A 14,354-nucleotide genomic window follows, 5' to 3' on the forward strand; every position below is an offset into this window, starting at 1 on the left:
GTGTGCATGCANCAGCCGGTTAAGCGGCGACTGTAGCTCAGGTCATGATCTCACAGCTTGAAGGCTCATGAGTTTGAGACCCGCATACGGCTCTGTACTGACAAGTCAGAGCCTGGAGCCTGCTTTAGATTCTGTGTGTGTCTCTCTCTCTCAAAAATAAACATTAAAAATAATAATAATAAAAAAATAAAATGCAGATTTGGATTCACTAGCTCTGGGGGTGGGGCCCAAGACTCTCATTCCTAATGAGCTTGCAAACCGCTCAGCCAATTTCAAAACTCAGATCACCTTCAAGGAACAAGGGAGAGGAACCCTACAGGAACCCCTTGTACAAATCAAATAACTCTTCCTCATTTGCACCAGTCTACCCATCCCCGAGTTTTCAGGGAATGAGGTTTGGCCTACGTTGGCAGGGGGAAGAACACAGGGCTGGAGGCAGAGGGGGACACTGGTTCAAATCCCAGCCCTGCCGCTTAGAACCATGGGCTGTTGGAAGTCCCTTCCCCAACCCGAGCTCTATCTAGTGTCCGCTCTGTAAAACGGGACAGTGACCGTGTGTGTGCAAAGCGCCATCACAGTGCCCAGCAGAGGCCGATGTCCTGCTGCTGAATCGGGTGTTGGAAGAGGCGCCCTTGCACCCCTCAGGCTGTACCCCACGTTCTCACCCCGCGAGGCTCTCCTGGCCCCCTCTGAGGTGGGGACGGAGCTGGGCCTCCGGGGAGGCCTGGAGCAGGTCTGTGAACCCTGCCTGCCTCCCCACGGCTGCGGCACTCGCCACGAGGCCCCTGGGAGGCTGTGCTGACTGGCGCCCGATGGGACAAATGTCCCCACTGCGGGGGGCTGCTCCAATCAGGGGGATGCGACGGCAGGCATCGTTAGCTGCGCCCGCGCTGGGGCTCACAGAGGGGGCAGAGAGGAAGCCCTCGCCAGAGGGTGCCAGGTGGCTCCGCAGGTGCATGTGTGCGTTTACTGATAAGGGGCCATGTTTGTGCTCGGCTCTGACCTGGGCCGAGATGGGGGGGAGGGGCTGAGTCTTGGCTTTCCTGGGTTGGGCCCTGAGCTCAGGTGGCAGCCAGCTGCACCCCACCCCCCACCATACCTGTGGCTCACCTGCCTCCTGGGGCACTGGGGGAAGAGGCCCGGAAATCTGTCATGGTCGACAGGGACACCCTCGTCCCCAAGCTTGGTCCTTCACCCCAGCTGGGAATCCGGCCCTGAATGAGCCCATGGTCTTCACCCTTCTCTCCTATGGGAGTCCCATGGGCCGTGGCATGGCTGACTGGAAGGGGTGGCCAGTAGTCTTCGAAGGCTGTCGCCCAGGAAGATGACTTCTAAAGTCCCTTTCCACCTGGAGGGGGTACTAGCCTCCTGGGTACAAATATGAGCTTTGGACTTTAGCTCTCTGGGTTTGAACTCTGGTGCTGCCACTTGCTGGGTGTTTGGCCCTGGGCAAATTGCTCACCTTCCTTTTTTGCCTCACTTGCTGATCAGTAAAACGGGGATAGTAACGAGCACCCACGACACAGTGCATGTGATAGAAGAGATGCATAAAGTGAGTTCTCAGCAGAGTATGTAGGTAGCACTAAAAAATCTTGGCTGTTTGTGGGATCTCAGTGTAGGAGGGCCGTGCCCTGCTGCCACCACCATGGAGGTGACCTCCTTATGGGAGGGTCTCTATGGGAAGGGGGGCAGGTTCCTGTGATCCCAGCTTCCCAATGGCTGGCTCTCAGATGCCGGGGAAGGGCCCTCATTTTGTAAAAATGCCCAAGAGATTCGCCAACCCAATTAGAGGGAAATGGCTTCAGGAATTACGACGTGCCTCCCTGTCCCACGGTCCCTCATGCAATCCTTCGTGTGTCCCACAATCCCTGATACAGGACCCGCTGGGTGCCAGCCTCAGGAGTCCTGGATTAAGAAGGAGCAGATCCGGATTCAAGTCCTATCTCTGTGACTCACCAGCGGTGAGGCCTTTCTTATCTGTGAGCAGGAGAAGATGTAGCTGCAGGCACACTCCGGGCGGTGTGGTAACCTGTCCCTGGACGGCCAGGGTGCTGCGAGCTGGGTCTTCACAGCTTCGCGCACCGTCCGGTTGACAAAACACTTCTACGGGCCTTCTCACAACCACTGGCGTCTCTGCTTGGCAGTCTGAGCTCTCAGGGTCCTTCCTGTCCCTCGTCTGAATTCTGTCCATAGCACAGTTTAAATTCCTGTCCTTTTCTGTGGGCCTCAGGAGTAGATGCCGCTATCGCAGAATCCACGGTGATTCAGGATTCAGGCTTCTTCAGGGAAGGACGGCTTGTAGGAGAGGTCCTTTGGGTGCCTACCATGTCTATCAAGCCCAAGCCTGTGCTCCGACTTTGCTGGTGGGACCTCCCCCAGGCGGGCGACCCCACCAGGCGGTCACCCCAGGCCCTGTCACCCCGGAGCTCAGTGAGGCCTCGTGACCTACCACAGCCGCGTCCGCAGCCGCAATTCCCCTTAAGAGCCAGTCACTGGCGTGGAGCAGGGCTGGGCAACTGCAGGGAGAACTCCGAAGCCTGTGAGTGGCCCTCGCGGCTCTGCATCCACCCCCTCTTGCCTACTTCCACTTTTGCTTGTCCCCTTAGAGAACAAGTACCAGCCCCAGATTCAAAAGAAAACCGAAACTCTCATGCTATGAACACAGCTCCCTGCACCTACCACAGTTAGCCTCTAGCTGGGTGGAAAAGAGGGCGACCGACGTGAAATGACCGGGGACAACGGCCACAAACCCCTCTTGCTTCAAGCCAGGCCAGGGGTTATCTTGCCGGGGCTGAAACTCTACCTTCTGACCGTCCCCCTGTGTCAACTGGGAATTCGTCCTTGCACCCCCTGCCCCCAAGCTCAAAACGACTCTCTGTGGGAGTTCATGTGACAGCCAGTAAGCTCAAGAGCCATGTTCCTTTACATGGCTAGGGCATGACCCCCTGGCCCTCAGTGTCCCCACTGGAACGGGGAGGAGAAGAAGACCCTTTCTCACTTGTGTTTCAGGCCTGTTTCAAAGCCAGTATAGGGAAGGGCCTCACATATGCATTCAGGGCAGCATGCAGCAGTCTTGCCAGTCTATACTGGGCCTTCCTGATGAACTGCTAAGTCTTGGCGGGACGGGAATGGTGCCTGTCAGTGTCTCGGATGCCCCTTTCCTCTGTGCTGCCCCGGCGGCCCTCGGGGGAGCCCGTCAACAGTGCGCCTGGCTGGGAGAAACAAGGCCTCCGGGCACCGGGGTTCGGCTTCCTTTTAAGCCCCCTGTCTCTCTAGTTTTAAAAATAGCAGGGAGCAACCTCCCAAAAGAGAGAGGTACCAACTGGAAGGCACTGAGTTTATGGGGACGGGGTGCAGAGAACGCCTATGAAGGGTCCTGTGTTACTCCTACAAACTTATCTCCCCGCTGCCATTTTTAATGCCTGGGCTGACACCTCCAACCTACAGTATGCAAACCCCCCTGCCCCCGGCATTTTCATTTCAGATGCATATGATGGCTAGGAACAATATGAACAATATTATTTTAGTGCCCTGGGAAAAAATTAGCAAGTCAAATAGTGAATCAGGCCTGTAGCACCACATGCTAAGCAGACTGCTTTGATCTTATCCCCACTAAAGGCTCTATTATTGAATTTAAAGTCAGCGAACACCTATCAAGACCAATATACAATGCATATCTGAATGCACGTTTCAGAAGCAAGGAATATTTTGACTAAAGGAAGAAAATATCAAAGTTATAGCTGCAAGGGAAACAAATTTTGCCCTCCCTCTTCTCTTGGGGCTCGAGACTTTGCTGGCCAGCCAAAATATTTTGGCTCCAAAGTGCCTGATGATGGTTCCAGAAACACCCGCTGAGCTCCCAGATTTCTGGAACCAACACAAGGGGGTTTTGCACCCACCTACTGGATCTGAAGGAATTTGAGACTTCGAGCAAGCCAGTGTGCACGTTCTGTACATGGTATGGCGCCCTCTGGTGGCCACTTCTCTGGGAGGCCTATCTGGCACCCCAAACTTGGCCAATGGTCGTCACCTCCGCCCCGTTGAGGGTGCCTTCCCAGGAAAAGAAGCTTTAAAGGGCCAAATGGTGTTTTGGAGGTATGGAAGAAGGTGCTCACGAGGGTAAAATCAGCTTGTGGATCAGAAAGGGAGAATGTTAATTACCCAGCAGGGCCCAAAAAGAGAAGAAATGTGGGTGGTCAACTTCCTATCTAGGGTACACTCCCTCAAAAAGCCAAGCCAAACAGCCAACACATATCTTAAGCCACGAGCTGGCAAATAATAATGTACAGGCCAAATGTGGTCCCCCACCCACCCAACGGCAGCTTTTGTACAGCCCAACAGTAGAGAATAATTTTTGTACTTTTATATGGCAAAAATATAAATAAATAAATAAATATTTTGCGACACGTGAGAACTACAGAGATTTGTAGTCCATAAACTACAAATAAACAAAGCTTTGTGTTCATAACAAAGCTTTACCGAAACACAGCCTTATTCACACAGTACTGGCTGCGTATGCTTTTGCGTTTCAACAGCGGAGTCAAGAGGCTGTGACCATCAGCTGCGTGGCCTGCAAAGCTGAAGATATTTATCCCTCGGCCCTTCGCTGAAAGTTCACCAACTCTTGCCGTTCACAGGACTGGATGGTTAGGTGCCCACCCTGCCCACCCTCTAGCGTGACGACGTGGGCTACAGAAGTCTGCAAGACAAAGGTGTGGGGGGGAAGGGGGGGCATCGCATGCATGGTAGCCTCACCCCTACCAACTTACCATTTTATTATTGATTTCATGGAAATGAATCTCACAGACTTTCTCCACGACATCTTCATTCTCAAACGTGACAAAGCCAAACCCTAAAGGAGAAAGGAAAAACAAAAACACAAAAACAGAGGGGGTGGTGAGTTCAGTTCTGGCCGGCTACATGTTTTCCTTTGATGTCCTGCAGCAGTGATGGGCTTCTGATCTGAGAGTAGGGGGCCCGGATCCCTGGGAAGGGCCTCCAGGTTGAGGAAATGATTCCTAATTTGTACTGAGCACCCTTCTGACAGCGAGGAAAAGTTAATGATTTCACCCCCATGCGGTGGGCGCTGCGTCCTTTACGTTTGCCCAGAAGCAAACAAGAAATTTACTTGTCTGTTATTTACAAGGGTCAGAGCCCCGTGGCTCTGCGCGGAGGCGGGTGGGCGGGTTACCCAGAGCAGAGGCCGGGGATCACCGCAGGGCTGCTTGCCCTTTCCGCGTTGGAATGGCCAGCCCTCGGGTTGGCCTCCAGACGGAGGTGGTTATTTGTCCTTTTCTTCCTGAATTACTTCCTCTAATACCTCATCAGGACATCCTGAGGCCTGGAAGAAACTATTAAAAGTTTCAGGCCTCTGTTCTGCGCAGGCATCCTTTTTCTACCGCTGCTTCCAAAGCGCGGCGGATCTGGGGCAGTTTAAGACTGTTTGATGCCTGCTGTCAGCCCGTCAGCTATCCACTGTATTTACTCGGCTGGAGACCGGCTTTGCTAGACAAACTGTACTGAAGAATTTTGGCAGGCGACCACTGCTCGGCATCCTGAGTCTCTCTCCACTGCCCCTCCCGCCCTTCCGGCACACTGCCCCATCTGTGACCCCCCCTCGGCAAGCACTGCTTTCACACACGGACCCACTCACAGGGCGGCCCCCCGCCTCAATGATGGGAACGCAAGCACCCCATCCCAGATGATGGGAATGCATGCAACAGGTGCAGACATCTGATGGGGGCGGGGGGGGGGCTCAGGACACAGCAGACCTGACCTTGCACCTATGTACTTATGTGTCATCCCAAGAAGTCCCTTCCCCCACTCTGTGCCTTGAGTTTTGCACACCTGAAGATTAAAGATGGTGAGACTGACCACCCCTCAGGTCACAGCCCCCGCCCCCATCAGGATTTGCAAGGCTCTCTGCTATGGACTGAAGGTTGTGCCCCCCTTCCCCCCATTCGTATGTTGAAATCCTAACCCAGTGTGAAGGTGTTAGGAGGTGGGGCCTTCGGGGGCATGTAGGTCATAAGGGTAAGGCCTCATGAATGGGATTAGTGCCCTCATAAAAGACGGGAGAGACCTTGCTGTATCTCTGCTTTCTGCTGTGTGAAGTCACCACAAAAAGACAGCGGTTCTACCCCGGGAAGGGGGACTTCCCCCAACCCCAGCTCATGCTGGCTCCCTGATCTCGCACCTCCAGCCTCCAGAGTGCTGAGAAATACGTTTCTGTTGTTTACAAGCCTCCCAGGCAATTGTACTTTGCAACAGTAGCTCAAATTGACCAAGACACTACCATCCCCAAGGATCTGAACCTGGGCAAACACAGACCTGGACCCACCAACCAGGAACACGGAAATCAGAACGGCTACTTTTACATTAGGACTGTGTTTCCTTTTCAAGCTTCTGTGTGGACTCTGGGTCCTGGAAACCCAGGGTGGAGAGAGAATCTCTCCGGTCCTTTCTACTTCTCTCCTCTCGGACTCTACCACCACATTCTCTAAGCAATAGCAGAGGACAGGCAGCCTGAGCTCCTACATCACTGCTTCTGTAGGATCTAGAAGACTCCTAGGGAGGCAAATGGAAATGGCCACTCACTACTCTGAAACAATTTCCAGCAAAACAGAGAGCGGGGACTACCACACAAATGGCAGTTGCGATCTTCATTAGGATATATATTTTATTCCCACACCCCGAGGACCAGGCCAGTGTTTCCATGGCACACATCCCAGCCCGTTCTACACACGAATGACGGAGGGTCACTCGTGCCATCAGAGGGACATACGCATGTGCTGCAGAGGCTCAAAGTTGGCAAGTCTCCCCCAACATCATCCTGGAGAGGCAGGGTGCTCAGGCCCAATGACATTTTGTTGGAAATAAGGCCCGACAAAACCCCCCAGTCCCGAGCCAGGTCCCCGTGGAGGGAGGGACGGCGCCGTTCTCCGGGTTCCCTCATTTGGGCGTCTCCTCCTCTTTGGTCCCTTGGGTCCATCTAGTGTTCACAGAGCTGGACGAGAGCCACACCCAGAGGCAGGCAGCCTCTGCATAATTTCTCTGCAGCTTTTGTGTGTTGGCTCCCTTGCCCCCTTCAAAGGAGTGTGAAAACCATCAGATAAGCCTCTCACCCAGGCAGGGGCCCCATCAGCACACAGGGCACCTGCATCATTTTGGTTAGCCCCCTCTTTTCTGCCTACCCTCCCAGACCCAGCTCCTAGGGGCCCCTCAACAAGGGTTCAGATGCAGTGCCCTTCTGAAAGGTCCTCCAGGGAGGGAAGGGCGCACGGCAGAGGATGGGGGAATCTGCTAGCGAGGCTTCACTCACTCTGGGTCCCGGGGACGCACGGAGCCCCTCACACAGAGAGTGCCGAGGGGCGGGAGGCTGAATGAATGAACCATTTCTGCCCGTCTGCATCACTCCCTCCCCTCAAGACTGGCTTGGCCCTTCCTTCTGCACTTGCTGGCCCCCACCTGTGATAGGCACGGTGGAGTATGTGGAGATCAGCAAGGCAACGTCCTTCTTCTAAAGTAATTTGCTCCCTAAGCGACACGAGTCAGAGGTTCCCACTCGTGGAGAGCGTCTCTGCCGTACAGACCTCGCCCCTCCCTCACGACCCTCGCTTCTAGCCCACAGGTCACCCCGGCATTCATGGGTCTCTGAGGGTCACCTCTCTAGCCCATATCTAAACCCTGCCAACACGTGAATGCCTAAGCAAGCCAGGACGGGCTGGTACTCAGGGGACCCTCCCTGCAAAGGAGGATGGATGTAATGGTCTGAACGTCATGGTGACTCCCAGAAGATGAGTCCCCCTCTTAACCCGTGGAACCTATGAACGGGACCTTGTTTAGAAGAAGCGTTTTTGCAAACGTAACTAAGTTAAGGATCTCAAGAATGAGGGTGGGCCCTGATCCAGCGACAGGTGTACTTAGGAGAGAAGGGGGAGTGCGGAATTTGAGACCGAGAAGACAGAGAGGGGAGAAGCCCAGGTGAAGTCAGAGACAGAGACTCCAGTGGCGCAGTCNGGGGGGGGGCGGAATTTGAGACCGAGAAGACAGAGAGGGGAGAAGCCCAGGTGAAGTCAGAGACAGAGACTCCAGTGGCGCAGTCACTAGGCAAGAACACCTGAGCCACCAGACACTGCCAGTGACAAGGGAGGTGTCCCTGAGAACCTTCAGGGGTAGTGTGGCCCTCCTGACACCTGGTTTTTGGCCGTCCGGCCTCCAGAACGGTGAGAGCACAAGTTTCTGTTGCTGGAAGCCACTCAGGTTTTGGAAGTTTGTAACTGCAGCCCCAAGGAGCCGGCACAGCCAGGCTACAGGTCTCGGCCGACCCTACACAGGCGGGTCACGCACGACCTCCCCCGCCAGGCCAAGCATGTGCTCTGGATGGAAGGCAGCAGAGTGTGGACAAAGGAACCAAACCCGTCCGGGCCGCTGGGAAAGAGCACAAAGCCAGCGCCAGTCAAGGGCAGCGCTCCGCACGCCCGAGGATGGCCTGGTTTGGAGCCAGCTTGCTGCTGAGCTCAGGTACCTGACCCTGAAACAGTGCCCAGGGTGAGTCAAGTCACCGTGGCGGGTTGAGAGCTGACTGCCGCCAGAGCTGCCTTTCCACTGCAGCTCATGCCCTCCTGGCCTGCTGTGCAAACCCGCTGTCTGAACTCCAGGGCCAGTGCCATTTGGGGCTCCCCGTGTCCCCAGCGTCCCACCCGGCGCCGCCACTCAGAGCCGGGAAGAGGTGTGACAGAGCTTGGAGACGGGAATTAAAATGCAGACTGCATCAGGGAGGGTGGGGGCAGGACTCGCTGCATCATTTCAAATTCTGACTCTGATAGTCTTCCTGCTGGTCCCTTCCCTAACCCCACAGGACTCAAAACTCGAGTATCACAAAAATGATTTTCCTGATCAAAGGAGAGAGCCTGGATTTCGAGCCTATGTACCTTGGATGCATAACAATTCAGTGATGTCAAGACTCATTTGCAGTAGTTTAAAGATCTATATCGTCTCGACAGCCCTGTTTGGCCCGAATAGAGAAAGCAAACTTGATTGTGTCTAAAATATTTATTTATTCCGTTTGAGAAAGCAGAGAAAACCATGAAACACTTAATTATCAATAAATGTTATTCCTTAACATATAATCATTTTTATCTCAGAGGTGCATTACCATTTACAATGAATTAGTAACTCGGTGGAGAACCGCCCCCAAATAAATTAAACAGAGTGAAAAGACAGCAGTGTTACAAATTTGGGAAGGATAGGGTGGTGGGTGGGAAAGATCTTTCTTTTGGCATCCAAGTCTTTTTCTTTCTTGAAATTAACTTTTTTATATGGTAAAAATGTATACGACATATAATTTACATCGTAACCATTTTTTTAGTGTATGCTACGGTGTGGCGTAAGTATATTCAACCACCACCACTATCTATTACCAGAACTTTTTTTTTTTTAACCATCCTGAGCTGAGACTGTACCCAGCAAGCAAACTCCCCATGCTTCCCTCTCCCTGGCAACCTCATTCTACCTTCTGCCTCTAGGAATCTGCCTCCTTTAGGTACCTCGCATAAGTGGAATCATACAGTATTTGTCCCTTTGTGTCTGGTTCATTTCACTCAGCGTCACGTTTTCAAGGGACCATAGTCTTGTGAACAGTCTGCCGAGTGTATAGATCCTACCTGAAACTTAGGAAGTCTGACTCTTCCTGAGAAGGGGCGGGAAGGACTGTTTATTTCCCTCCCATTTTTTCCAAAAGAGAGCCCAGCAAAGAATCAGAAATGGAGCCTCATGAAAGCCTACCAGACGGAGGCATTAATAGTCAGGTAAAAGAGACACATAATTATCCTTGCTCAAAAAAGGAAGGACCAAATAATGAGCTGTGTGTTCCTGGAGAGTCCCTTCACCTCTCTGGGCCTCTAAAAGAAGCAGGCAGAACAGAGGAGGGGATGCAGGGGGTGAGGGTGGGGTGGGAACGGGGCGTTCTTACTCTGGTGCCCGACGAGGCAAGGACTCTGATCCACGGTGAGCCTACGAGGGCCCACACTCCATCAGGGCCCTCTGGGGGTGCCCATGATCCCCTCTTGCTCAGTTTCCCATCCCCCATGATCCTAAGGGGAGACACCACCCTGAAGCCGGAGAAGTCTGTAGGTATTTAAAGTCACTGGGTGGGGGATAGTGTCGAAGGGTCCAAATTTGGGGGACAACAGGCTAGTTCACCAAAGAAACCCTCTCACCTGTCATCAGCAAAATGACACCTGCCCAGGATTTCATGAAGCACCCCAATATCCGAGGGGCCCAGGAGTCAGCAAAACTGGCACAAAGAAGGGGGTTGGGAGGATGAAACCCCAAACAAAAAGGGTTTAAAATGGCCATAAATAGGGTAGGAGTTGACAGAGAGCATTTAAAAATGAAATTCTTAAGCATTCTCTTGAATGAAGCTATTATTGGAAACTCACAAGTAAGCTCTATTTAAGAGGTACTCATTTAACAGTCAAACCTTTTTCCCCCTCTCTTATTCAAATGAACACAACTGAATATTCATTTGAATAATACAAAGCTATAACACACACACACACACACACAGAAAAAGAGAACAGAAATCTGAAAACAAGATACCTCACAATGAAAATGACCTGCTACAGATGCAGGCACTGAGGAACAACCGACAGTTAACTTACAAAGAATTCTTTTTTTAGGTCAGGGAGGGAAAGATGGGAAGAGCCTCCTCCTCGCCTCAAAAATAATTTTCTTCTCTTATCATATAGGTCAATGAACACTAATAGGCAATAGCACGGTGCCTAATGCGTCTTCAGTGAAAATCAATGCGAATCTTGAGTTAACACACTTGGTTAATGGGGAGAAAATGAGGGAGGGGAAAAAAAACCCAGACTGTCAAATTTATTCAGAGTATCCCATGTGGAATTTGAGGTGTGTGTATGCAAGTATATTTATAACTCCCACAACCTCCCCGATGCACTAATAATCCGGTGACGGAGGAAGCGGCAGGAGCCGTGGGCTGCTCTCAGTATAAACACAAGTCTCCTGGGTTTGGGCGTGGGGAGCACCTTCTGGTTTCAAAATGCTTCTCATACATCATCCTACCTGGTCTCCATGGCAACCCCGTGAGAGGTGGGGCACGCTCGGCCATCGTCATTTTGCTCAACTGCTTGGCAGAGTTGTAGATGACCCATCCCTGGTGACACGTGGCCACTAAGCCAGAGCCGAACATCAGGGACTTGCTTGGATCAGGAAGTGTTCAAGATGGATTCGGTGGCCCTAGGGCTCGAGAGGGTAAGAGCCTAGGCCATGAGGCACGATGCTTCATGTGCTCCGTGGGTCAACCGCCACTGAGCTGTGTGTCTGTCAGCCACCCGTCATCTTGGGCTGTGCTCCTCACATCCCCAACTCAGAGCACTTCGGGGTCACCAGAAATGCATGGTCTATGGCAGGTTTTGGCAAATCGGCTTCATCTGCCTCGAAGGGTTTTCCTGGAACCCTGGGTGGAGGAGAAGGTCTGAGCCCCCCCTCTTCGGGTCTCTGGGGCAAGAAGAGCAGAGACAAGCTGCAGGCAGGGGTGGGTGGCGTCTTGTGCCCTGAGTTTGCCCTGAAACCATCTACCTAGAAGATGGATCTGTTCCAAGAGAACACGCAAGCCACCTTTGCAAAAGAAGTGACTTGTTTCCAACTGCCACTCTGGGATACTCACTGCAAGGGACACGGATGTTGGAGGATCCACTCTGAGCTGTCACTAGCATTTCCTGAGCGTTTTCAGACATGAGGCTTTCGGCAAAAGGTGGGGTGACAGTACCAGCCGCACCTGCTTTCACACCCAAGCGGTAATAGGCACTTCAGTAACATTAAGGATGTCCTTTCCCTCCAAGCCAGGGATGGGACTCATTCAGTTAGTAACATCTGGTATCCCGAAGGTGGTTACTTATTTCCAGCCAGACTCTAATGATAATTTGCAAAAGAGGAAGCTTGACTCCATTTATTGGGCAGCCATCAGCTCAGTCCTCGCAGCTCCCTCCCGTGAAGCAGGGACGTTCCTACTCTGCAGATGAAGGACTTCCTTCGTAGGAAGGTGGGTCATTCCACATCAGGTAGCTTTTGGATTCTAACCTTGTCCCGCAACCTGGCTCTTGGGAGCCCGTCACGCTTGCCTGCAAGAGCCTCCACCCAGTGGGCAACGGCACCTCATCCTAACAACCCGGCAGAAGGAGCGCAAGGGGGAAGGCGGGGAAGACGCCTGCGTCCGTTCCTTTACCTGGTTGCTTCCTCTGTGGCCTGAGCCGGCTGCAGCCCTCGGCATCAAGGTAGAGAAGGGAAAACAGGTTTTTCAGATGCACACGACAAAGATGACTTTTATAGGGACCACAAGCCGGCTCCCTCCTAAGCCAGTGTCATGTAGGATGGACACAGGGTGAGTGACTTCTCTGAACATTCCCAGCTCCTACCCACAGGCCGGCCTGAAACAGGGTTCTGACTATCAGGCTGGAGACTTGGTGCCGCAAACTGCCTCCCTAACGAGTCAGCCGCCGCGGAGGGGCACCCAGAGTAGCACTCCCTCCCCTGGACTGATAAGAACAAAGAGCAGGGGCGGCCACACTGACCCAAAGGGAGGCAGGGTGCAGCCTCGGGGCTGGTCGGAACAAAGACTTTCAGCGGAGGCAGATGCTAAAGTCCAGAGGTCTGCTGACATCCCTCTCCCGTACCCTTCTTCCTCCACACGAGCCAACAGGCTGCCTCTCTGGGACCCTTTCTAACCCGGCCTTTCCTCCCCGCCGTGTCCCCTTCAGGATGGCACTGCAGCCCTTCCGCCGCGGCATCATTCACGCACCTGCTTCCTCGTTTACACCAGTAGTTTGGCAGCTGGTTGCTGTAAACTATAATAAAATGCCTTTCCAAAAAATGAAGGAATGTGACCAGACACGCCAGACATCATGATATTAAAGCCGTGTCAATTAATTTCTCCCCCTGCTTGATAAACGAGCCCCATTCCATCTCTTAATAATGAGGAGAGAAACAAGAAAAGTTGACACTTCGTTTAATTTATTTTCTCAACTTGCCTGGTCATATTTCTTTCAGCCTTGCAGAGGCTGGCTGGGGCTGTGGGGAATTACAAGTGGCTCGCGCGCGGGCGAGGCATAGATCGGTGTGAATCGACACGGGCCTCCTGTATTCCCACACACCACTTAATCAGGAGGGGAAAGGGACTTGGAGACAGCCAGCTCGCACCTGCGCCTCTTCAGCCACCTTTGGGGGCTGGGGGTGGGGGGGACTCGGGGACAGGGAGGGAAGCGATCTCAGGTGTGTGGGCAGCCGGACAACAAAAATGGCACAATCAGGTTTCCAATCTACTGCACAGAAACTGCACACGACTGAATTCCCTAAATTAATATTAAGCTACGGTGGTGGCATTCGCTAGAGGGGAGCCAGTTTCTCGACTGGAAAGATACTTTTCTTTCCTTTTCAGCCCAAGGATGCTAGAGCCAATGCCTGACCTTGGAATGTAAGCATTAGCTTTCTAAAAGTCAGGTGTCAGCCGTGACCCAGCAAGCATTTCATTAAGGCTTCAGTTACAAGTCACCTCAGGACTGCTTAAGGAGGCCTCGGACCATAAACCAAGCTGGCACTGAGAAGTGAAGTGCGTTCCTATGGGGGGTGGGGGGGCACACCAGCTTTCGGATGGGGGAGAGGCTTGTTAAAAATGCAGCCCCCAGGGGGCTTTCCTGACACCTAGATGCGGGCTTTGCGGGCCCAGGAATCTGCATTTTGGCCAGTTCTCTGGTGATTCTGACAGCCACCCTCGTCTGACTCTGCTCCATGTTTCCCAAGTCAGGATGAGTCGCGTAGCGATCATTTGGTAAAAAAGAATCCAGACCTTTCCAACAGAAGAGAGAATCTCTAGGCTTCCCTCTAACATGAAGGGAAAAACAAAAGCTGTTTTAAGAAGCCTCTGATATCCCTTTCATGGAGAGCTGGACTTCTCAGCCCCATGGCCAGCCCTTATCCAAGGTAGGGCGAGATCATGGGCAAAGAAGCAGCGTCTGTGTCCCAGACTCAAGAAGGGGTGGAGACCGGTTCATACTAGAGTGTAAATGACTGATCTTGTTTCTACTCCCAGAGGTGTTCGTGGTTTACCAAATCCTTATGCAAAAGCAACTAAGTTCTGTGTTAGAATTCCAAACGGATATTCAGGGAGTAGGAAGTATATATATATCTATGTATCTACTTTACTGATGGGGGGGCACCTCCTTGAGTCTGTGAAATTATATGCACGTTTAGAGAACATTACAATGGGTGGTGGTGGTGAGGTGAAAAAACACCCCGGAAGGAAGAGAGGGAGGGGAGGGGGGATAAAAAGGAGG

At 52.6% G+C, this 14,354-nt stretch overlaps 1 protein-coding gene across 1 annotated transcript in view; it reads right to left on the minus strand.

Annotated features, from left to right (window-relative positions):
• Window positions 1-14,354, minus strand: part of MSI2 (musashi RNA binding protein 2) — a 382,942-nt gene that overhangs the window by 68,201 nt on the left and 300,387 nt on the right. Inside the window, exon 7 of the mRNA XM_077762854.1 lies at window positions 4,770-4,852. Within this exon, the coding sequence (XP_077618980.1) occupies window positions 4,770-4,852 (83 nt within the window). The remainder of the gene's footprint in view (window positions 1-4,769; window positions 4,853-14,354) is intronic.

This window comes from Crocuta crocuta, unplaced genomic scaffold, assembly GCF_008692635.1.
Source record: "Crocuta crocuta isolate KB4526 unplaced genomic scaffold, BGI_CrCroc_1.0 scaffold144, whole genome shotgun sequence".
Lineage (NCBI taxonomy): Eukaryota > Metazoa > Chordata > Mammalia > Carnivora > Hyaenidae > Crocuta > Crocuta crocuta.